The sequence below is a fragment of the Pseudoliparis swirei genome, chromosome 6, assembly GCF_029220125.1.
Source record: "Pseudoliparis swirei isolate HS2019 ecotype Mariana Trench chromosome 6, NWPU_hadal_v1, whole genome shotgun sequence".
Classification (NCBI taxonomy): domain Eukaryota; kingdom Metazoa; phylum Chordata; class Actinopteri; order Perciformes; family Liparidae; genus Pseudoliparis; species Pseudoliparis swirei.
Genome location: NC_079393.1, coordinates 29,993,487 through 30,018,965, shown reverse-complemented (window position 1 = coordinate 30,018,965; position 25,479 = coordinate 29,993,487). Strand labels below are relative to the sequence as shown.

The 25,479-nt window shown below is 51.5% G+C and overlaps 1 protein-coding gene across 1 annotated transcript in view; it reads right to left on the bottom strand.

Annotated features, from left to right (window-relative positions):
- The window catches only part of LOC130195768 (NT-3 growth factor receptor-like), a 34,253-nt gene extending 25,207 nt beyond the window's left edge, over positions 1-9,046 (bottom strand). Inside the window, exons 1-6 of the mRNA XM_056417475.1 lie at positions 8,928-9,046; positions 8,075-8,229; positions 7,478-7,620; positions 5,811-5,955; positions 5,570-5,682; positions 5,145-5,328 (exon numbers count right to left, since the gene is read on the bottom strand). Of these exons, the coding sequence (XP_056273450.1) occupies positions 5,145-5,328; positions 5,570-5,682; positions 5,811-5,955; positions 7,478-7,620; positions 8,075-8,229; positions 8,928-9,034 (847 nt within the window). The 5' untranslated portion in view covers positions 9,035-9,046. The remainder of the gene's footprint in view (positions 1-5,144; positions 5,329-5,569; positions 5,683-5,810; positions 5,956-7,477; positions 7,621-8,074; positions 8,230-8,927) is intronic.
- Positions 9,047-25,479: the final 16,433 nt, after the last annotated feature.

Here is a 25,479-nt window from a genome sequence, read left to right as displayed (position 1 = left end):
TGCGTCACGGTGCGTCACGGTGCGTCACGGTGCGTCACGAAACGTCCCGGTGCGTCACGTCACGATGCATCACGATGCGTCACGATGCGTCACGTCACGATGCATCACGATGCGTCACGATGCGTCACGGTGCGTCACGGTGCGTCACGGTGCGTCACGGTGCGTCACAGTGCGTCACGATGTGTCACGATACGTCACGATGCGTCACGGTGCGTCACGGTGAGTCACGGTGCGTCACGTCACGATGCGTCACGATGCGTCACGGTGCGTCACGTCACGATGCATCACGATGCGTCACGGTGCGTCACGGTGCGTCACGGTGCGTCACGGTGCGTCACGGTGCATCACGATGCGTCACGATACATCACGATACGTCACGGTGAGTCACGGTGAGTCACGGTGCGTCACGATACGTCACGATACGTCACGGTGCGTCACGGTGAGTCACGGTGAGTCACGGTGCGTCACGACGCGTCACAGTGCGTCACGATGTGTCACGATACGTCACGATGCGTCACGGTGCGTCACGGTGAGTCACGGTGCGTCACGGTGCGTCACGGTGCGTCACGGTGCGTCACGGTGCGTCACGGTGCGTCACGGTGCGTCACGGTGCGTCACGGTGCGTCACGGTGCGTCACGGTGCGTCACGGTGAGTCACGGTTCGTCACGGTGCGTCACGTCACGATACATCACGAAGCGTCACGGTGCGTCACGGTGCGTCACGGTGCGTCACGGTGAGTCACGGTTCGTCACGGTGCGTCACGTCACGATACATCACGATACATCACGATGCGTCACGGTGCGTCACGTCACGATGCATCACGATGCGTCACGGTGCGTCACGGTGCATCACGAAACGTCACGGTGCATCACGAAACGTCACGGTGCGTCACGGTGCGTCACGACGCGTCACAGTGCGTCACGATGTGTCACGATACGTCACGATGCGTCACGGTGCGTCACGGTGCGTCACGGTGCGTCACGGTGCGTCACGGTGCATCACGGTGCGTCACGGTTCGTCACGATACATCACGAAGCGTCACGGTGCGTCACGTTGCGTCACGGTGCGTCACGGTGCGTCACGGTGCGTCACGGTGAGTCACGGTTCGTCACGGTGCGTCACGTCACGATGCGTCACGGTGCGTCACGGTGCATCACGGTCGTCCACGGTGAGTCACGGTTCGTCACGGTGCGTCACGTCACGATACATCACGATCGTCACGGTGCGTCACGGTGCGTCTCGTCACCATGCGTCACGATGCGTCACGGTGCGTCACGGTGAGTCACGGTGCGTCACGTCACGATGCATCACGATGCGTCACGATGCGTCACGGTGCGTCACGGTGCGTCACGGTGCGTCACGGTGCGTCACGGTGCGTCACGGTGCGTCACGGTGCGTCACGGTGCGTCACGGTTCGTCACGGTGCGTCACGTCACGATACATCACGATACATCACGATGCGTCACGGTGCGTCACGTCACGATGCGTCACGATGCGTCACGGTGCGTCACGTCACGATGCATCACGATGCGTCACGATGCGTCACGGTGCGTCACGGTGCGTCACGGTGCGTCACGGTGCGTCACGGTGCGTCACGATGCGTCACGATGCGTCACGATGCGTCACGGTGCGTCACGGTGAGTCACGGTGCGTCACGGTGCGTCACGATGCGTCACGATGCGTCACGGTGCGTCACGTCACGATGCATCACGATGCGTCACGGTGCGTCACGGTGCGTCACGGTGCATCACGATGCGTCACGATACATCACGATACGTCACGGTGCGTCACGGTGAGTCACGGTGAGTCACGGTGCGTCACGATACGTCACGGTGCGTCACGGTGCGTCACGGTGAGTCACGGTGCGTCACGATGCGTCACGATGCATCACGATGCGTCACGATGCGTCACGATACATCACGGTGCGTCACGGTGCGTCACGTCACGGTGCGTCACGATACGCACGGTGCGTCACGGTGCGTCACGGTGAGTCACGGTTCGTCACGGTGCGTCACGTCACGATGCGTCACGATGCGTCACGGTGCGTCACGGTGCGTCACGGTGAGTCACGGTGCGTCACGTCACGATGCATCACGATGCGTCACGATGCGTCACGGTGCGTCACGGTGCGTCACGGTGCGTCACGGTGAGTCACGGTTCGTCACGGTGCGTCACGTCACGATACATCACGATACATCACGATGCGTCACGGTGCGTCACGTCACGATACATCACGATACATCACGATGCGTCACGGTGCGTCACGTCACGATGCGTCACGGTGCGTCACGTCACGATGCATCACGATGCGTCACGATGCATCACGATGCGTCACGGTGCGTCACGGTGCATCACGAAACGTCACGGTGCATCACGAAACGTCACGGTGCGTCACGGTGCGTCACGACGAGTCACAGTGCGTCACGATGTGTCACGATACGTCACGATGCGTCACGGTGCGTCACGGTGCGTCACGGTGCGTCACGGTGCGTCACGGTTCGTCACGGTGCGTCACGGTGCGTCACGATGCCACGGTGCGCCACGCCACGATACATCACGTCACGGTGCGTCACGGTGCGTCACGGTGCGTCACGGTGCGTCACGGTGCATCACGGTGCGTCACGGTTCGTCACGGTGCGTCACGTGCGTCACGGTGCGTCACGATGCATCACGATGCGTCACGATGCGTCACGGTGCGTCACGGTGCGTCACGGTGCGTCACGGTCACGATGCGTCACGGTGCGTCACGGTGCGCCACGGTGCGTCACGGTGCGCCACGGTGCGTCACGGTGCGTCACGCCACAGTGCGTCACGATGCGTCACGTGCGTCACGGTGCGCCACGGTGCGTCACGCGTCACGGTGCGTCACGCCACGTGCGTCACGATATCACGATGCGTCACGGTGCGTCACGGTGCGTCACGGTGCGTCACGTCGCCACGGTGCGCCACGGTGCGTCACGGTGCGTCGCGTCACGGTGCGCCACGATGCGTCACGGTGCATCACGTGCGTCACGGTGCGTCACGGTGCATCACGTCACGGTGCATCACGATGCGTCACGCGTCACGTGCATCACGGTGCGTCACGGTGCGTCACGATGCGTCACGTGCGTACGTCACGATGCGCCACGATGCGTCACGGTGCACGTCGTCACGGTGCGCCACGGTGCGTCACGGTGCGTCACGGTGCGTCACGTCACGATGCATCACGATGCGTCACGTCACGATGCGTCACGGTGCGTCACGGTGCGTCACGAAACGTCCCGGTGCGTCACGACGCGTCACAGTGCGTCACGATGTGTCACGATACGTCACGATGCGTCACGGTGCGTCACGGTGAGTCACGGTGCGTCACGTCACGATGCGTCACGATGCGTCACGGTGCGTCACGTCACGATGCATCACGATGCGTCACGGTGCGTCACGGTGCATCACGATGCGTCACGATACATCACGATACGTCACGGTGCGTCACGGTGAGTCACGGTGAGTCACGGTGCGTCACGATACGTCACGATACGTCACGGTGCGTCACGGTGAGTCACGGTGAGTCACGGTGCGTCACGATGCGTCACGATGCATCACGATGCGTCACGATGCGTCACGATACATCACGATACGTCACGGTGCGTCACGGTGAGTCACGGTGAGTCACGGTGCGTCACGATACGTCACGGTCACGCCACGGTGCGTCACGGTGCGTCACGTCACGATACATCACGGCGCCACGGTGCGTCACGGTGCATCACGGTGCGTCACGGTGCGTCACGGTGCGTCACGGTCACGACGTCACGGTGCGTCACGGTGCGTCACGATGCGTCACGTGCGCCACGGTGCGTCACGTGCGTCACGGTGCGTCACGGCATCACGTGCATCACGGTGCACGCCACGGTGCGTCACGACATCACGATGCGTCACGGTGCGTCACGTCACGAGGCATCACGATGCGTCACGGTGCGTCACGGTGCGTCACGGTGCGTCACGGTGCGTCACGGTGCGTCACGGTGCGTCACGGTGCGTCACGTCACGATGCATCACGATGCGTCACGATGCGTCACGGTGCGTCACGGTGCGTCACGGTGCATCACGAAACGTCACGGTGCGTCACGGTGCGTCACGACGCGTCACAGTGCGTCACGATGTCACGATGCGCCACGTGCGTCACGGTGCGTCACGGTAACGTCACGGTGCGTCACGGTGCGTCACGGTGCGTCACGCTGCGCCACGTCACGGTGCATCACGAAGCGTCACGGTGCGTCCACGGTGCGTCACGGTGCCACGTGTCACGTTCGCCACGGTGCCACGTCACGATGCGTCGCCACGGTGCGCCACGGTGAGTCACGGTTCGCCACGGTGCGTCACGATACATCACGATGCGCCACGGTGCGTCACGGTGCATCACGGTGCGTCACGGTGCGTCACGGTGCATCACGAAACGTCACGGTGCATCACGTCACGGTGCGCCACGGTGCGTCACGGTGCATCACGTGCGTCACGGTGCGTCACGGCGTCACGGTGCGTCACGGTGCGCCACGGCGAGTCACGGTGCGTCACGTCACGATACATCACGAAGCGTCACGGTGCGTCACGGTGCGCCACGGTGCGCACGTCACGTGCGTCACGGTGCGTCACGTTGCGTCACGGTGCGCCACGCGATGCGTCACGGTTCGCCGGTGCTCACGCCACGGCGCACGGTGCCACGGTGCATCACGACGCCACGGTGCATCACGAAACGCCACGGTGCGTCACGGTGCCACGACGGCCACAGTGCGTCACGATGCGTCACGATACGTCACGATGCGTCACGGTGCGTCACGGTGAGTCACGGTGCGTCACGGTGCGTCACGGTGCGTCACGGTGCGTCACGGTGCGTCACGGTGCGTCACGTCGCCACGCCACGATGCGTCACGTCACGGTGCGTCACGGTGCGTCACGGTGCGTCACGGTGCGTCACGATGCGTCACGTCACGATACGTCACGATGCGTCACGGTGCGTCACGGTGCGTCACGGTGCGTCACGGTGCGTCACGGTGCGTCACGATGCGTCACGGTGCGTCACGTCACGATACGTCACGATGCGTCACGGTGCGTCACGATCCGTCATGGTGGTTCTGTGGGATCAGGTGGGTCAACATGGCCGCCTCACCTTCAAAGGGCGTGTCCAGGAAGTGGCCGTACACGCTGCCGGCCGCCACGCCCAGGTAGTTGCTGGCGATCAGCGTGTAGTTGCCGTTGTTGTGGTGCGTGGGGTTCTTGAAGGTCAGGCAGCCCTCGGTGTAGTCCTGGTAGACGTCCATGTCTGGACGCACGTACTCCGTGTGGGAGATCTCCTGCAGAGGAAAAGAGAGGAACCGCACGCCGTGGGTCAGGCCGGAACCGAGACCCACTGGACCGCTGCTGGTCGTCTCCAGCAGAACCGGTGAAGACCAGGATGTGAACACGTCAGTCACTCAGAACATGTGGACGTCCAGAGGCCTTCAGTCCGGAGCCACGAAGGGTCAGAGGTCACGGGGCTCCTCGTTGTTCTTCTTCTAAGGGAACAGTTCAGGTCACATGGCTGCTGGAGCTCACCGTGTCCCGGTAGAACCACTGCAGCGTGGGGGGGGGCGAGCCCCGCACCGTGAACTCTATGCAGGTGTCATGGCGACGCTCCGGCTCCTTCAGCTTCACGATGGAGGGAGGGACTGAGGAGACAGAGCGGTCATCACGTGTGTGTGTAGGTGTGTGTCTGTGTGAGTGTGTGTCTGTGTGTGTGTGTGTGTCTGTGTGTGTGTGTCTGTGTCTGTGTGTGTGTGTGTGTGTGTGTCCTCACAGTGCACGGTCAGCGTCACCGTGGCGTTGCTCATGCCCACGATGTTCGTGGCCCTGCAGGTCAACAGGAAGTTGTTGTCCTCCCGGCTCACGTTGACCAGCGTGATGTTGATGGAGTGGATGGTGTTGTTGTCGAGGACTCGGGCCTGAGGACAGAAGGAGGACAGAAGAGGACAGAAAGAGGACAGAAAGAGGACAGAGGGAGGACAGAAGAGGACATAAAGAGGACAGAGGACAGAAGAGGACATAAAGAGGACAGAGGACAGAAGAGGACAGAAAGAGGACAGAGGACAGAGGACAGAAGAGGACAGAAAGAGGAGAGAGGACAGAAGGAGGAGAGAGGACAGAAGCAGGACAGAGGACAGAAGAGGACAGAAAGAGGAGAGAGGACAGAAGGAGGACATAGGACAGAAAGAGGACAGAGGACAGAATAGGACAGAAAGAGGAGAGAGGACAGAGGACAGAAAGAGGACAGAGGACAGAAGGAGGACAGAAAGAGGAGAGAGGACAGAAGGAGGACAGAGGACAGAAAGAGGAGAGAGGACAGAAGAGGACAGAAAGAGGAGAGAGGACAGAAGCAGGACAGAGGACAGAAGAGGACAGAGGAAAGAGGACAGAGGGAGGACAGAAGGACAGAGGAGACAGGATGTGAGCTTCTCCACAACAAACGCGCCACGCTCCATCCCAACAGGACGGACATCTCACGTGACCTCATCCTGACCTCATCCTGACCTCATCATGACCTCATCATGACCTCATCCTGACCTCATCATGACCTCATCATGACCTCATCCTGACCTCACATGACCTCATCATAACCTCATCCTGACCTCATCCTGACCTCATCATGACCTCATCATAACCTCATCCTGACCTCATCATGACCTCATCATGACCTCATCCTGACCTCATCCTGACCTCATCATGACCTCATCATGACCTCATCCTGACCTCATCATGACCTCATCATGACCTCATCCTGACCTCATCATGACCTCATCATAACCTCATCCTGACCTCATCATGACCTCATCATGACCTCATCCTGACCTCATCATGACCTCATCGTAACCTCATCCTGACCTCATCATGACCTCATCATGACCTCATCCTGACCTTATCCTGACCTCATCCTGACCTCATCCTGAACTCATCCTGAACTTATCCTGACCTCATCATGACCTCCTGAACTCATCCTGACCTCATCATGACCTCATCCTGACCTCATCATGACCTCATCATGACCTCATCCTGACCTCATCATGACATCATCATGACATCATCATGATCTCCTGACCTCATCATGACCTCATCATGACCTCCTGAACTCATCATGGCCTCATCATGACCTCATCCTGACATCATCATGACCTCCTGACCTCATCATGACCTCCTGAACTCATCATGACCTCATCATGACCTCATCCTGACATCATCATGACCTCCTGACCTCATCCTGACCTCATCATGACCTCATCATGACCTCATCTTGACCTCATCGTGACCTCCACCACAGTGACCAATGTAACCCTTGACCTCTCAGCATGTACCCCAGTGACTTCCTGTGGAGGACAGGTCACCGTGGCGACGTATGAATAGACCATGAGACACAAAACAACCACGACGTGACATGTGACCACCACGTGTGTGTGTGTGTGTGTCCTCCACCTCCTGAGCATTGATGGAGTGCAGGCCGGTCACGGGCCAGTCCACTTCGGGTAACGGGGACCCGGAGCCGTTGCAGATGGCCGTCACGCGGTCGCCCTCGACGACGGTGAGGTTGCTGTGGCTGACGCTGATGTCTGGAAGGTCTGAGGACAGAGGACACATGAGAGACATCCTCTAGAGGTCAGAGGTCACATGAGAGACATCCTCTAGAGGTCACATGAGAGACATCCTCTAGAGGTCAGAGGTCACATGAGAGACATCCTCTAGAGGTCAGAGGTCACATGAGAGACATCCTCTAGGGGTCAGAGGTCACATGAGAGACATCCTCTAGAGGTCACATGAGAGACATCCTCTAGAGGTCAGAGGTCACATGAGAGACATCCTCTAGGGGTCAGAGGTCACATGAGAGACATCCTCTAGAGGTCAGAGGACACATGAGAGACATCCTCTAGAGGTCAGAGGTCACATGAGAGACATCCTCTAGAGGTGTGTGTGTGTGTCTGTGTGTGAGTGTGAGTGTGTGTGAGTGTGAGTGTGTCTGTGTGTGTGTGTGAGTGTGAGTGTGTCTGTGTGTGAGTGTGTGTGTGTGTGTCTCACCACAGCTGCTGATGCTCATGTCCTCTAGTGGTATCCGGGTTTCTCCGTCAGCACAGTACAGCCGCTGGCTGCTAAGCCCCGCCTCCCCTCTCTGTTGCCATAGCTGCAGCCAGCGGACCTCACAGCCGCAGAGGAACAGCACGTCCTCCAGGAGCCTGAGGGGAGCAGGAGTCAGGAGGGCCCGAGAGGGGGGGTGTACAGTGATGAGGACATCAGCAGGCCCACAGGGGCCCCCACTGAGACCCCCACTGAGACACCCACAGGGACCCCCACTGAGACCCCCCACAGGGACCCCCACTGAGACACCCACAGGGACCCCCACTGAGACCCCCACTGAGACCCCCACAGGGACCCCCACTGAGCGCTCAGGGGGCCACACTGGGACTGGACAGGAAGTGAAGGCAGCGCTTCCTGCCGGACTCAACGGACGCCCTCAGCCTGGAGGTCATGTGACACGGCGTGTGAGGTCACCGTCCAGATGACCACGGGGTCACCAGCCGGCCTTCAGACACGTCTGGTTCCTTCTGGAGGGAAAACCACCTGCTGCAAACCCTCGAGGTGACCGGGGTCAGCGGGGTCAGAGAGGTCAGTGGGGTCACCGAGGTCAGCGGGGTCAGAGTGGTCAGTGGGGTCAGAGAGGTCAGCGAGGTCAGTGGGGTCAGAGAGGTCAGTGGGGTCACCGAGGTCAGAGAGGTCAGCGGGGTCAGAGAGGTCAGCGAGGTCAGTGGGGCTGGAACCAGCGCTCTGTTGTTGCTCGTGGTCAACGTTATGAAGCGGTAGTAGAAGCGGAGCCTGGTTACGGACATAGTGGGGAACATTGGCATCAAACAAACAAACAAACAAACAAACTTACAGTTCGAAGACCTGCAGATGTTCAAAGATCTGCCAGGACAGCGAGGACAGCGTGGGGTTCTTGGACAGGTTTCTGAGGAGAGAGGAGAACCCTGAGAGGAGCTGCATGGGGCCCTCAGGTCAGAGGTCACGGCTTCATCCGTGACATCAACAACGCAGCGTGTGGCATGAAGACGTACAGGGCCAGACACACCAGGCTCTGATGTCAGAGTGTCAGAGCTCTAGGCTCCTCCTCCTGCCGTGTGCCAGGGGGAGGAGCAGGAGGAGGAGTAGCAGTCCCAGTACACACAAGCAGATTAAACTTTGTCCCACTTCCTTCATCGTGACTTTTAAAAGAGACGTGCGTCACGATAGAGGTCCCCACAGAGGTCACCATAGAGGTCCCCGTAGAGGTCACCATAGATGTCACCATAGAGGTCACCATAGAGGTCCCCACAGAGGTCCCCACAGAGGTCACCATAGAGGTCACCATAGAGGTCCCCATAGAGGTCCCCATAGAGGTCCCCACAGAGGTCACCATAGAGGTCACCATAGAGGTCCCCACAGAGGTCACCATAGAGGTCCCCATAGAGGTCCCCACAGAGGTCACCATAGAGGTCCCCATAGAGGTCCCCACAGAGGTCACCATAGAGGTCCCCACAGAGGTCACCATAGAGGTCACCATAGAGGTCCCCATAGAGGTCCCCACAGAGGTCCCCACAGAGGTCACCATAGAGGTCCCCACAGAGGTCACCATAGAGGTCACCATAGAGGTCCCCACAGAGGTCACCATAGAGGTCCGCACAGAGGTCACCATAGAGGTCCCCACAGAGGTCACCATAGAGGTCCCCATAGAGGTCCCCACAGAGGTCCCCGTAGAGGTCACCATAGAGGTCCCCATAGAGGTCCCCACAGAGGTCACCATAGAGGTCCCCACAGAGGTCACCATAGAGGTCCCCGTAGAGGTCACCATAGAGGTCACCATAGAGGTCCCCGTAGAGGTCACAATAGAGGTCAACATAGAGGTCCCCGTAGAGGTCACCATAGAGGTCCCCATAGAGGTCACCATAGAGGTCCCCGTAGAGGTCCCCGTAGAGGTCACCATAGAGGTCACCATAGAGGTCACCAACAGCTCCGTTGTGTTTATAATGTTTTCTCCATTTACTGCATACTTTATATGGTAGTCATGCTCATCATCTATCATGACTGTCAACGATGAAGCTCACACACACGCACACACACACGCACACACGCACACACACACGCACACACTTGATTAGCAAGAGCTATTTTCAGAGCAACTCACGCGGCTGTGAAATGACAGGTGTTGCCACGGTAATTAAAACTGTCAGTCATTCTGTCTGTGTGTCTGTGTGTGTGTATGTGTCTCCGTGTGTGTCTCTGTGTGTGTGTGTATGTGTGTGTGTGTGTGTATGTGTCTCCGTGTGTGTGTGTGTCTCTGTGTGTGTGTGTGTGTGTGTGTGTATGTGTCTCCGTGTGTGTGTGTGTGTCTCTGTGTGTGTGTATGTGTGTGTATGTGTCTCCGTGTGTGTGTGTGTGTGTGTGTGTCTCTCTCTGTGTGTGTGGGCGGGGCTTCGGCTGCCTCACCTGTCAGTCACATGAGTGCTTGTCTCTGTTTTCCAGCCATCGGGTTTTAAAACTCTCACTGTAAACGAGACTTTAAGAAACTTCACACAGGAAGTAGAACATGTGTGTTCACTTCATACAGGAAGTTTATAGCTTATAGTTAGGGCTGAATCAGGTTCACCTGGTCCAGCGCCTTGATATGCTGCTATAGGCTTATAGCTGCCGGGGGACGTTTAGGATGCACTGAGTACCTATCTCCTCTTCTCTCCTTATGGATGAATGTTCATCTCTCAATCAGACGTTACTAACTCTGCTTTCTCCCCGGAGTCCTTTTGACTTCACGTCTCATGGGGTCATCGGACCCTATGAGACGGCATAGATCCTATCTGCTGATGGAGCATCGAGGTCTGGGTCGTGGAATTCCTGCTCCTGACTACGCCACTGTCCTGTTGAGACTCCGCCCACTGTTGAGACTCCGCCCACTCCTCCTCTCTACCTCCATCTGATGGATCGTGGAGGTCTCCATCGTGGAATATGCCGACTATGAACTATTCATCCACTCTGTCATATTCATTGAATGTATTTTAACTCTAAATCTGTCCTTCTGGTCACATGACATCTATTGCATCTGTCCATCCTGGAGAGGGATCCTCCTCTGTTGCTCTCCTGAAGGTTTCTTCCCTTTTTTCCCCCCTGAAGGGTTATTTGGGAGTTTTTCCTGGTCCGATGTGAGGTTTTGGGGCAGGGATGTCTATATGCACAGATTGTAAAGCACTCCGAGACAAATTTGTAATTTGTGAAATTGGGCTATACAAATAAACTGAATTGAATTGAATTAAATCATTTTTTTAAACTCTAACTAACCAATGTCTAAGTCCATCTCTCAATCCTATTTTATCTATGGCACTCAGAACGAAGCTGTCAAATTTGTAATAACACCTCACAGATATATAGTTTAATAAAAAAATATGATCAGATTCTTTTTCAGGGATTAATATGTGGTAGCAATGTTCATACAGTAATGTATATGTCATTGAAATTAAATATATTTCATGAATACGTGGGTTTTTTTCTTCTATTTTGTTTAAACATACAGGATATCCAAGGAGATGATATCCTGAGAGACTTGCAAAAGCATAGCATATGTCATCAACCAGGAGGGTGGAGAAATGGGACATGATGATGACATTGGAATTTTTGTTGAAGGACTCATCATTCTCGACAACTGTGGATCTGTGGCCCAGGCTTCTGCAATAATGCTGGGAATCATCTTCGCTCTGAACATGGCTTACCCCAAAGAGCTAAGATACTACTATGAATTCATTCAGAAAGTGCTCTTTCGAATAGATGGGGAAAAGCTTTCCCCCAAACTCCTTGGACTGAAGAACAACATATATGCTGGACTAGGAAATCGTTTGCCGCTTATTTGAACTGGTGCCATCAAAGCATTGCAAAAAGAAGAGGGTACGAGTCAAGATAATGAAAAAAGCACCAGTCAAACAGAGTAAACGATGTGGCACACTTAATGAAAAGAGGATGTTATAATGTTTGTTTCATTTATTGATGTGAAGGTTTTTGTCTCGTTATCGCTGCACACAGATCTACTGTTTCATTTTTCGCTAGTATCTCAGAGTAAAAGCTTATCTGGATGTTTAAGTCACATGTTTCATGTTACGTCTTGATTTATTCGCCAAGTCTGTTCCCAATGCACCTTTTTTTAATACACCAACTTTTGTATCTCAGTAAACATGTGAGATTATTTTCTTTTTTTTCTAGTTGTGGAAAAAAATGTGGAAATCTTCATGAAAATATGACACTTCGTGTTTTGTTTCATGTGTGGAATGTTACGGTTTCCCCATTGCTCAACAGATCTGATGTTTTCATTGTCACTATTTGTAGTGGGCGAAGGAGGAGAAGAGCTGAATTCATGTGTGAATTACGTGCTTCATGTAGGAATACTTCCATTGGTATATTTGTTGTTATGAATGGCACTGAAGTTGTTTTTATGGTACACCATTTCAGTGAATGGTGCTATTACATTTTGTTTCAATAACATTTAGTAACAGTTGTATTGAAATATACTGTTTGCTTTATTTGAATAAAAGAAGATGCTAATAATGGCGAATCGTATTTAATTTAACTTAATTTTAGTATGTCAAAATGTAAACATTAAATTGATTTGCATATAAACAAAATTTTTTATTTAAGTTACTTAATCCATTTTAGTAAAGTTTAGTTGGAATTTCTTAATAAAATTGAGTTAACTAATCAAAATCGTTGAGCAGAAAATATAAATATAATTTGGCTGAAATTAGTTGAAAATAATTAGTACACTCAACTTAAAAAATATGTCTGGATTTAGATGATCTTATTTCGTGCAATCACTTACCTCCAAAAAATTAAGTGAATCCAACATTTAAAAAAATTCAGTGTATGTCCAGCACAACTTTTTAACATTTTAAGTTAAAAGTAAGTTCTCTCAACAAAACATTTTAAGTTAAAAGTAAGTTCTCTCAACAAAACATTTCTCAACAAAAAATGTTAAGTGCTGTTGATGTATGTTTTCAATCTACAAGAACACACAATTTAAAGTTTCTCCAATTTAATATTTTAAGTGTTCTTAACTTAAGTACATGAGTAGATGTAACTATCAAATGCAATATTTTAAGTAGTGTTAACTTAAATACATAAGTACGTCTGAATAGTAATGTTACGTTTGACAAACTTAAGATATCACTTTGAGTGAACTTCTTATCATAAGTTGACACAACACATTAGCCCTTAGTTGAGTGAACTCAAAAAGGCTTTGCAGCTGGTTGCCTCACTTTTTTAAGTTGACTCAACTTATTTTTTTTTAGAGTGTGTGTGGATGTGGTGCTGATGACATAAGAGCGAGGCTATCGTTAGCGTCACGCTCTCGGGGGGGAGTTGCAGCAGCAACGGATCCCGGCTCCTTATTGGCTGACAACCGAGTGGCTCATGAGCTCATGCCAATGTTCCTTTCTATGAATAATCTACTCAACATTTCAATTGAACTCAACGAGCGCAGCTATCCTAGCAACACACAGACGCAGACACACACACAGACGCACACACCATCTGCCCACTTCCTGCTGCTCGGGAAGTCTCAGCAGCGATGGCCGCCCCCACGAGGAGCCGGCTGATCCCTGATTGGCTGCCATCGTCCTCCTAAATGTGCGTTCACACCAAAAGCAAAGAGATTTTTCGCGTCGCCCAAAACGCGTGTTCTCACCTTAAGCGTTGAGACGCTCCGCGAGGGGCGGGGCTTATCTCTGTGTCTCGTCTCCGTAAAGACCGTTATCATGTCCTTCATCTACCAGAATAACTCACCACTAGTTCTGCTTTATACTTGTTGAAGACGTCCCACACACCAACGCCCTCGTGCTTGGGTTCATGACATTAATATATATATATACATGCCATCACCCGTAGGCTCACTCAGCTCGGTCACTTTCACCGATGAAGTCACTGTTCCGTCTGGAAGACTTCCGCTTCCAGCTACGAGAGAGAACTCAAGAGCTGATTGGCCCGAGTTACGAGATGACGCTTCAAAGTGGAAATATTTCAACTCGGGGCGAAAACGCGCCGCTGTCAACGCGTCTGTAAAGGTTACAGGTACTGGAACCCAAAAGCACCGCAAACATAGAAATGCAGGAGGAGGCTGTTTACTTAATGTTTCAGGCGGGTCAGAACCAGGTGGTCAGTCAAACAGGGCAACAAATCCAAAAGGGGCAGGAAAACATCTGAAGTCGGGTTAACAGGCAAACAGGGTCGGAACAGGCAGATCAGAACTAGGAATACACTGGAGAGTTTGGCAGCAACACACAAGACAATCTGGCAGAGGACAAGTCGAAGTGAGGGAGCTAAATAGTGAGGGACTAATGAGGGGAGGGGCTGCAGGTGAGAAGGGAGTGAGGACCAGGTGAAGGGAATGAGACAATCAGGTGAGGAGGACAGGATCTGGAAGGACAGGAGAGTTCATTAAACATGTAAGCAGGATGAATTTAACTAGGAAGGTGGAGAAATCGTGACAGAGTCGGCCACATCGCATCGCCCCAAACGTAGAGGAGGTGCGTCTAGAGGAGGTGAGTCTAGAGGAGGGAGGAGGTGCGTATAGAGGAGGAGAGTCTAGAGGAGGTGCGTGTAGAGGAGGAGAGTGTAGAGGAGGTGAGTGTAGAGGAGGAGAGTGTAGAGGAGGAGAGTGTAGAGGAGGAGAGTGTAGAGGAGGAGAGTGTAGAGGAGGTGAGTGTAGAGGAGGAGAGTGTAGAGGAGGTGAGTGTAGAGGAGGAGGAGACATGAGGAGGAGGAGGAGGAGACATGAGGAGGAGGAGACATGAGGACCCTAGACCCCTAAACCCCTAGACCTGGTCTACGATGCCCTGGAGGCACCATCACATCCATGACATGTGCACCAGTGGAACTTCTCTTGAAGGGCAAATGTCTTTGACCTCTGAGGTCTGCAGGGTGTTGAGGGCTGAGGCCACTGCAGCACAACCACTGTCCTCTCGTGTCCCCTCGTGTCCACTTCTGTCCCCTCGTGTCCTCTCGTGTCCCCTCGTGTCCTCTCGTGTCCCCTAGTGTCCCCTCGTGTCCCCTCGTGTCCCCTCGTATCCTCTCGTGTCCCCTCGTGTCCTCTAGTGTCCTCTCGTGTCCCCTCGTATCCTCTCGTGTCCCCTCGTATCCTCTCGTGTCCTCTCGTGTCCACTTGTGTCCCCTCGTGTCCCCTCGTGTCCTCTCGTGTCCCCTCGTGTCCTCTCGTGTCCACTTCTGTCCCCTCGTGTCCCCTAGTGTCCCCTTGTGTCCTCTCATGTCCACTTCTGTCCCCTTGTGTCCTCTCGTGTCCACTTATGTCCCCTTGTGTCCACTTCTGTCCTCTCGTGTCCTCTTGTGTCCCCTTGTGTCCTCATCTCTCTGACTCAGAGACAATAACAACCATTCTGAAATGGAGGTCAAACTCAAAACACTGGCCTCCTGTGTATCTTCATCACGTAGAGTTTGACTCTGTCCTCTTCGTCGTGTGTCTCTATGTCCATTGAAGGACATGCCGTTGAAGGTCATGTGATATGTAACTGAAGGTCATGTGATATGTAACTGAAGGTTATGTGAGCTGCCAACTGAAGGTCATGTGATATGTCAACTGAAGGTTATGTGAGCTGCCAACTGAAGGTCATGTGATATGTCAACTGAAGGTCATGTGACCTGCCAACTGAAGGTCATGTGATATGTCAACTGAAGGTCATGTGACCTGCCAACTGAAGGTCATGTGATATGTAACTGAAGGTCATGTGATATGTAACTGAAGGTTATGTGAGCTGCCAACTGAAGGGCATGTGATATGTCAACTGAAGGTCACATGACCTGCCAACTGAAGGTCATGTGATATGTCAACTGAAGGTCATGTGACCTGCCAACTGAAGGTCATGTGATATGTAACTGAAGGTCATGTGATATGTAACTGAAGGTCATGTGACCTGCCAACTGAAGGTCATGTACATGTCCGTCCTGCCCTAGTTGAAGTCTTCGCCGAGCTGTTCCTGGACAGGGTTCTGACGACGGCGAGGTGGAACCAAGACTGTGACCCACAAACTCTCTGATCCGCCGGCTCAGTCACATTCAGAGACACCGGGCAGCGATCCACAGCCGGGTCAGAACCGATCCACAGCCAGGTCAGAACCGGGTCAACTGGACCGTCACGGAGCGAGGAGATGGAACCCAACAGCACCGCAAAGAATGATCTTTGTCTCAGAGGACCGGCAGCAACCACACAGGCAGAACTAGACGAGCACCGAGAGGAGCACTGGAGGGCTTCATCGGGAAAACACAGGACACTCAGGGGGACAAGTGAGGGGACAAGTGAGGGGTCTAGTGAGGGGACTAGTGAGGGGACTAGTGAGGACCAGGTGAAGGAGGTGACGAGTGGCTCCATCACGATGAGAGCTTTTCTTAGGCATTCGACACGCAGCGTGAGCGTTGTTTCATGATTCCAGAGCGACAGACAGGACACGCCCCTCTCACACAGGCCACGCCCCTCTCTCACCGGGCGGTGACGTTAGAGAGATGAGTTGTGTCCCTGCTGGCTGCAGCGCTCCATTACAGTGTACTCGTGTGTGTGTGTGTGTGTGTGTGTACTCACATGTAGTGCAGGTGGGGGTTCTTGGAGAACGCTCGGGCCTGGATGGTGTGCAGGTTGCTCCTCGTGATGGTTCTGCAACAGTCAGACGTAGGAAAACAACAATGTTTAAAAGGAGGAGAAGAAGCATGTTCTATCACAACGTCACAACATACAATGTCACAATGTCAGAACATACAATGTCACAACATACAATGTCACAACGTCACAACATACAATGTCACAACATACAATGTCACAACATACAACAGCACAGCGTCACAACATAACATACAATGTAACAACATCACAACATACAACGTCAAAATATACAACGTCCCAACATCACAATATACAATGTCACAACGTCACAACATACAATGTCACAACATCACAACATAACATACAATGTCCCAACATCACAACATACATGTCACAACATCACAACATCACAACGTCAAAATGTCACAACATTCAACGTCAAAATATACAACGTCCCGACATCACAAGATACAATGTCACAACATCACATCGTCACAACCGGCCGCTGCAGCAACCTGAAGTAACATAATGCCATTAAGAGGCCATGTCTGAGCTCAGAGTTTCCATCTGCTGCCTCCATGTCAGTTAGAGTAAAAAAAGAACTAAAAAGTCAATTGAACTGAGTTGTGTCACAGAATTGCATTATGGGAGATGCAGGATCCAGGATGTGTGTGTTTCCCTACTCCACACTACATCACGGTGTATCCCTTGATGGTCCAAGAAGACATGAGCTATCCAGAGTATTTGTTTCTATGTGGAGAACTGTTGGTGGAGACGCCCCCTGGTGGCCGTTGGAGGATCTGCATCTTCAGCCGTGTTGAGACGGCTCCTCCCCTCGGAGCCTCGGCATCACTCTGAACTCCAGCGTGGGATCGTGACCCTCTGAACTCTAACTCCAGTGCCTCTCCTCTCTCATGTTCCTCTCCTCTCTCCTCTCTCATGTTCCTCTCTGATGTTCCTCTCCTCTCTAATGTTCCTCTCCTCTCTAATGTTCCTCTCCTCTCTAATGTTCCTCTCCTCTCTGATGTTCCTCTAATGTTCCTCTCCTCTCTCCTCTCTCATGTTCCTCTCCTCTCTGATGTTCCTCTCCTCTGATGTTCCTCTCCTCTCTAATGTTCCTCTCCTCTCTAATGTTCCTCTCCTCTCTGATGTTCCTCTCCTCTCTGATGTTCCTCTCTGATGTTCCTCTCCACTCTAATGTTCCTCTCCTCTCTAATGTTCCTCTCCTCTCTAATGTTCCTCTCCTCTAATGTTCCTCTCCTCTCTGATGTTCCTCTCCTCTCTGATGTTCCTCTCCTCTAATGTTCCTCTCCTCTCTGATGTTCCTCTCTGATGTTCCTCTCCTCTCTAATGTTCCTCTCCTCTCTAATGTTCCTCTCCTCTAATGTTCATCTCCTCTCTAATGTTCCTCTCCTCTAATGTTCCTCTCCTCTCTGATGTTCCTCTCTCATGTTCCTCTCCTCTCTAATGTTCCTCTCCTCTCTGATGTTCCTCTCCTCTGATGTTCCTCTCTGATGTTCCTCTCCTCTAATGTTCCTCTCCTCTCTAATGTTCCTCTCCTCTCTGTTGTTCCTCTCCTCTCTGATGTTCCTCTCCTCTGATGTTCCTCTCCTCTCTAATGTTCCTCTCCTCTCTGATGTTCCTCTCCTCTGATGTTCCTCTCCTGATGTTCCTCTCTGTTCCTCAATGTTCCTCTCCTCTAATGTTCCTCTCCTCTCTGATGTTCCTCTCCTCTGATGTTCTCCTCTCTAATGTTCCTCTCCTCTGATGTTCCTCTCCTCTCTAATGTTCCTCTCCTCTCCTCTCCTCTGATGTTCCTCTCCTCTGATGTTCCTCTCATGTTCCTCTCCTCTAATGTTCCTCTCTCTCTGATCTGATGTTCCTCTCCTCTATGTTCCTCTCCTCTGATGTTCCTCTCTCCTCTGATGTTCCTCTCTGATGTTCCTCCTCTCTAATGTTCCTCTCCTCTAATGTTCCTCTGATGTTCCTCCCTCTATGTTCCTCTCCTCTGATGTTCCTCTCCTCATGTTCCTCTCCTCTGATGTTCCTCTCTGTTCCTCTCCTCTGATGTTCCTCTCCTCTCTGATGTTCCTCTCTGATGTTCCTCTCCTCATGTTCCTCTCCTCTCTCCTCTCTAATGTTCCTCTCCTCTCTGATGTTCCTCTCTGATGTTCCTCTCCTCTCTGATGTTCCTCTCCTCTCTAATGTTCCTCTCCTCTCTAATGTTCCTCTCCTCTCTGATGTTCCTCTAATGTTCCTCTCCTCTCTCATGTTCCTCTCCTCTCTGATGTTCCTCTCCTCTGATGTTCCTCTCCTCTCTAATGTTCCTCTCCTCTCTGATGTTCCTCTCCTCTCTGATGTTCCTCTCCTCTCTGATGTTCCTCTCTGATGTTCCTCTCCTCTCTAATGTTCCTCTCCTCTCTAATGTTCCTCTCCTCTCTAATGTTCCTCTCCTCTAATGTTCCTCTCCTCTCTGATGTTCCTCTCCTCTCTGATGTTCCTCTCCTCTAATGTTCCTCTCCTCTCTGATGTTCCTCTCTGATGTTCCTCTCCTCTCTAATGTTCCTCTCCTCTCTAATGTTCCTCTCCTCTAATGTTCCTCTCCTCTCTGATGTTCCTCTCCTCTGATGTTCCTCTCCTCTGATGTTCCTCTCCTCTCTAATGTTCCTCTCCTCTCTGATGTTCCTCTCCTCTGATGTTCCTCTCCTCTCTGATGTTCCTCTCCTCTAATGTTCCTCTCCTCTCTAATGTTCCTCTCCTCTCTGATGTTCCTCTCCTCTCTGATGTTCCTCTCCTCTGATGTTCCTCTCCTCTCTGATGTTCCTCTCCTCTCTGATGTTCCTCTCCTCTGATGTTCCTCTCCTCTCTGATGTTCCTCTCCTCTGATGTTCCTCTCCTCTCTAATGTTCCTCTCCTCTAATGTTCCTCTCCTCTCTGATGTTCCTCTAATGTTCCTCTCCTCTCTAATGTTCCTCTCCTCTCTGATGTTCCTCTCCTCTGATGTTCCTCTCCTCTAATGTTCCTCTCCTCTCTGATGTTCCTCTCCTCTCTGATGTTCCTCTCCTCTGATGTTCCTCTCCTCTCTGATGTTCCTCTCCTCTCTAATGTTCCTCTCCTCTCTAATGTTCCTCCTCTCTAATGTTCCTCTCCTCTAATGTTCCTCTCCTCTCTGATGTTCCTCTCCTCTAATGTTCCTCTCCTCTCTGATGTTCCTCTCCTCTCTGATGATCCTCTCTGATGTTCCTCTCCTCTCTAATGTTCCTCTCCTCTCTAATGTTCCTCTCCTCTAATGTTCATCTCCTCTCTAATGTTCCTCTCCTCTAATGTTCCTCTCCTCTCTGATGTTCCTCTCCTCTCTAATGTTCCTCTCCTCTCTGATGTTCCTCTCCTCTGATGTTCCTCTCCTCTAATGTTCCTCTCCTCTCTAATGTTCCTCTCCTCTCTGTTGTTCCTCTCCTCTAATGTTCCTCTCCTCTCTGATGTTCCTCTCCTCTGATGTTCCTCTCCTCTCTAATGTTCCTCTCCTCTCTGATGTTCCTCTCCTCTGATGTTCCTCTCCTCTCTGATGTTCCTCTCCTCTCTAATGTTCCTCTCCTCTAATGTTCCTCTCCTCTCTGATGTTCCTCTCCTCTCTAATGTTCCTCTCCTCTCTAATGTTCCTCTCCTCTCTGATGTTCCTCTCATCTCTGATGTTCCTCTCCTCTCTAATGTTCCTCTTCTCTGATGTTCCTCTTCTCTCTGATGTTCCTCTCCTCTAATGTTCCTCTCCTCTGATGTTCCTCTCCTCTGATGTTCCTCTCCTCTCTAATGTTCCTCTTCTCTGATGTTCCTCTTCTCTCTGATGTTCCTCTCCTCTCTGATGTTCCTCTCCTCTGATGTTCCTCTCCTCTCTGATGTTCCTCTCCTCTCTGATGTTCCTCTCCTCTAATGTTCCTCTCCTCTAATGTTCCTCTCCTCTCTGATGTTCCTCTCATCTCTGATGTTCCTCTCCTCTCTAATGTTCCTCTCATCTCTGATGTTCCTCTCCTCTCTGATGTTCCTCTCCTCTAATGTTCCTCTCCTCTCTGATGTTCCTCTCCTCTCTGATGTTCCTCTCCTCTCTAATGTTCCTCTCCTCTCTGATGTTCCTCTCCTCTGATGTTCCTCTCCTCTCTGATGTTCCTCTCCTCTGATGTTCCTCTCCTCTAATGTTCCTCTCCTCTAATGTTCCTCTCCTCTAATGTTCCTCTCCTCTCTGATGTTCCTCTCCTCTGATGTTCCTCTCTGATGTTCCTCTCCTCTGATGTTCCTCTCCTCTCTGATGTTCCTCTCCTCTCTAATGTTCCTCTCCTCTCTAATGTTCCTCTCCTCTCTGATGTTCCTCTCCTCTCTGATGTTCCTCTCCTCTCTGATGTTCCTCTCCTCTGATGTTCCTCTCCTCTAATGTTCCTCTCCTCTCTGATGTTCCTCTCCTCTGATGTTCCTCTCCTCTCTAATGTTCCTCTCCTCTAATGTTCCTCTCCTCTGATGTTCCTCTCCTCTCTGATGTTCCTCTCCTCTAATGTTCCTCTAATGTTCCTCTCCTCTGATGTTCCTCTCCTCTGATGTTCCTCTCCTCTCTAATGTTCCTCTCCTCTAATGTTCCTCTCCTCTCTGATGTTCCTCTCCTCTGATGTTCCTCTCCTCTAATGTTCCTCTCCTCTGATGTTCCTCTCCTCTAATGTTCCTCTCCTCTCTAATGTTCCTCTCCTCTCTGATGTTCCTCTCCTCTAATGTTCCTCTCCTCTCTAATGTTCCTCTCCTCTGATGTTCCTCTCCTCTGATGTTCCTCTCCTCTGTGATGTTCCTCTCGTCTCTGATCTTCCACTGCTCTCTAATGTTCCTCTCCTCTCTAATGTTCCGCTCCTCTCTAATGTTCCTCTCCTCTAATGTTCCTCTCCTCTCTGATATTCCTCTCCTCTCTAATGTTCCTCTCCTCTCTGATGTTCCTCTCCTCTCTAATGTTCCTCTCCTCTAATGTTCCTCTCCTCTCTGATGTTCCTCTCCTCTCTAATGTTCCTCTCCTCTCTGATGTTCCTCTCCTCTGATGTTCCTCTCCTCTGATGTTCCTCTGCTCTCTAATGTTCCTCTCCTCTCTGATGTTCCTCTGCTCTCTAATGTTCCTCTCCTCTCTAATGTTCCTCTCCTCTCTGATGTTCCTCTCTTCTAATGTTCCTCTCCTCTCTGATGTTCCTCCTCTCTGATGTTCCTCTCCTCTCTAATGTTCCTCTCCTCTCTCCTCTCTCATGTTCCTCTCCTCTCTGATGTTCCTCTAATGTTCCTCTCCTCTCTCCTCTCTCATGTTCCTCTCCTCTCTAATGTTCCTCTCCTCTGATGTTCCTCTCCTCTCTAATGTTCCTCTCCTCTCTGATGTTCCTCTCCTCTCTAATGTTCCTCTCCTCTCTAATGTTCCTCTCCTCTCTGATGTTCCTCTCCTCTCTAATGTTCCTCTCCTCTCTAATGTTCCTCTCCTCTCTGATGTTCCTCTCCTCTAATGTTCCTCTCCTCTCTGATGTTCCTCTCTGATGTTCCTCTCCTCTCTAATGTTCCTCTCCTCTCTAATGTTCATCTCCTCTAATGTTTCTCTCCTCTCTAATGTTCCTCTCCTCTAATGTTCCTCTCCTCTCTAATGTTCATCTCCTCTCTAATGTTCATCTCCTCTCTAATGTTCCTCTCCTCTCTAATGTTCCTCTCCTCTCTGATGTTCCTCTCCTCTCTAATGTTCCTCTCCTCTCTAATGTTCCTCTCCTCTCTAATGTTCATCTCCTCTCTAATGTTCCTCTCCTCTAATGTTTCTCTCCTCTCTGATGTTCCTCTCCTCTAATGTTCCTCTCCTCTCTAATGTTCATCTCCTCTCTAATGTTCCTCTCCTCTAATGTTCCTCTCCTCTCTGATGTTCCTCTCCTCTCTAATGTTCATCTCCTCTCTAATGTTCCTCTCCTCTAATGTTCCTCTCCTCTCTGATGTTCCTCTCCTCTCTAATGTTCCTCTCCTCTAATGTTCCTCTCCTCTCTGATGTTCCTCTCCTCTAATGTTCCTCTCCTCTGATGTTCCTCTCCTCTCTAATGTTCCTCTTCTCTGATGTTCCTCTTCTCTCTAATGTTCCTCTCCTCTCTAATGTTCCTCTCCTCTGATGTTCCTCTCCTCTCTAATGTTCCTCTCCTCTGATGTTCCTCTCCTCTCTAATGTTCCTCTCCTCTGATGTTCCTCTCCTCTCTGATGTTCCTCTCCTCTGATGTTCCTCTCCTCTAATGTTCCTCTCCTCTGATCTCTCGATGTTCCTCTCCTCTGATGTTCCTCTCCTCTAATGTTCCTCTCCTCTGATGTTCCTCTCCTCTCTGATGTTCCTCTCCTCTGATGTTCCTCTCCTCTCTGATGTTCCTCTCCTCTCTAATGTTCCTCTCCTCTGATGTTCCTCTCCTCTGATGTTCCTCTCCTCTGATGTTCCTCTCCTCTCTGATGTTCCTCTCCTCTGATGTTCCTCTCCTCTCTAATGTTCCTCTCCTCTCTGATGTTCCTCTCCTCTCTGATGTTCCTCTCCTCTCTAATGTTCCTCTCCTCTCTGATGTTCCTCTCCTCTCTGATGTTCCTCTCCTCTAATGTTCCTCTCCTCTCTAATGTTCCTCTCCTCTGATGTTCCTCTCCTCTCTGATGTTCCTCTCCTCTCTGATGTTCCTCTCCTCTCTGATGTTCCTCTCCTCTGATGTTCCTCTCCTCTAATGTTCCTCTCCTCTCTGATGTTCCTCTCCTCTGATGTTCCTCTCCTCTCTAATGTTCCTCTCCTCTAATGTTCCTCTCCTCTCTGATGTTCCTCTCCTCTGATGTTCCTCTCCTCTGATGTTCCTCTCCTCTCTAATGTTCCTCTCCTCTCTGATGTTCCTCTCCTCTCTGATGTTCCTCTCCTCTGATGTTCCTCTCTCTGATGTTCCTCTCCTCTCTGATGTTCCTCTCCTCTCTGATGTTCCTCTCCTCTCTAATGTTCCTCTCCTCTCTAATGTTCCTCTCCTCTAATGTTCCTCGCCTCTCTGATGTTCCTCTCCTGATGTTCCTCTCCTCCTCTGATGTTCCTCTCCTCTCTGATGTTCCTCTCCTCTCTGATGTTCCTCCTCTCTCTAATGTTCCTCTCTCTAATGTTCCTCTCCTCTCTGATGTTCCTCTCCTCTCTGATGTTCCTCTCTCTCTAATGTTCCTCTCTAATGTTCCTCTCATGTTCCTCTCTCTGATGTTCCTCTCCTCTCTAATGTTCCTCTCCTCTAATGTTCCTCGCCTCTCTGATGTTCCTCTCCTCTGATGTTCCTCTCCTCTGATGTTCCTCTCCTCTTTCCTCTCCTCTCTAATGTTCCTCTCCTCTATGTTCCTCTCCTCTCTGATGTTCCTCTCCTCTAATGTTCCTCTCCTCTCTAATGTTCTCTAATGTTCCTCTCCTCTCTGATGTTCCTCTCCTCTCTAATGTTCCTCTCCTCTAATGTTCCTCTCCTCTCTGATGTTCCTCTCCTCTCTAATGTTCCTCTCCTCTCTGATGTTCCTCTCCTCTGATGTTCCTCTCCTCTGATGTTCCTCTCCTCTCTAATGTTCCTCTCTCTGATGTACCTCCTCTCTAATGTTCTCTCCTCTCTGATGTTCCTCTCCTCTCTGATGTTCCTCTCCTCTCTGATGTTCCTCTCCTCTGATGTTCCTCTCCTCTCTAATGTTCCTCTCCTCTCTGATGTTCCTCTCCTCTCTAATGTTCCTCTCCTCTGATGTTCCTCTCCTCTCTGATGTTCCTCTCTCTGATGTTCCTCTCTCTCTAATGTTCCTCTCCTCTCTGATGTTCCTCCTCTCTAATGTTTCTCTAATGTTCCTCTCCTCTCTGATGTTCCTCTCCTCTGATGTTCCTCTCCTCTAATGTTCCTCTCCTCTGATGTTCCTCTCCTCTCTGATGTTCCTATACTCTGATGTTCCTCTCCTCTGATGTTCCTCTCCACTCTCATGTTCCACTCCTCTCTGATGTTCCTCTCCTGATGTTCCTCTCCTCTCTAATGTTCCTCTCCTCTCTGATGTTCCTCTCCTCTCTGATGTTCCTCTCCTCTCTGATGTTCCTCTCCTCTAATGTTCCTCTCCTCTCTGATGTTCCTCTCCTCTGATGTTCCTCTCCTCTCTAATGTTCCTCTCCTCTAATGTTCCTCTCCTCTCTGATGTTCCTCTCTCTCTGTTCCTCTCCTCTCTGATGTTCCTCTCTAATGTTCCTCTCCTCTGATGTTCCTCTCCTCTCTGATGTTCCTCTCCTCTCTAATGTTCCTCTCCTCTCTGATGTTCCTCTCCTCTCTGATGTTCCTCTCCTCTCTGATGTTCCTCTCCTCTCTAATGTTCTCTCTCTCTAATGTTCCTCTCCTCTCTGATGTTCCTCTCTCTCTAATGTTCCTCTCATGTTCCTCTCCTCTAATGTTTCCTCTCCTCTCTAATGTTCCTCTCCTCTAATGTTCCTCTCTCTCTGATGTTCCTCTCCTCTCTGATGTTCCTCTCCTCTCCTCTCCTCTCTGATGTTCCTCTCCTCTCTAATGTTCCTCTCCTCTGATGTTCCTCTCCTCTGATGTTCCTCTCCTCTCTGATGTTCCTCTCCTCTAATGTTCCTCTCCTCTGATGTTCCTCTCCTCTCTAATGTTCCTCTCCTCTCTAATGTTCCTCTCCTCTCTAATGTTCCTCTCTGATGTTCCTCTCCTCTCTGATGTTCCTCTCCTCTGATGTTCCTCTCCTCTCTAATGTTCCTCTCCTCTGATGTTCCTCTCCTCTCTGATGTTCCTCTCCTCTCTGATGTTCC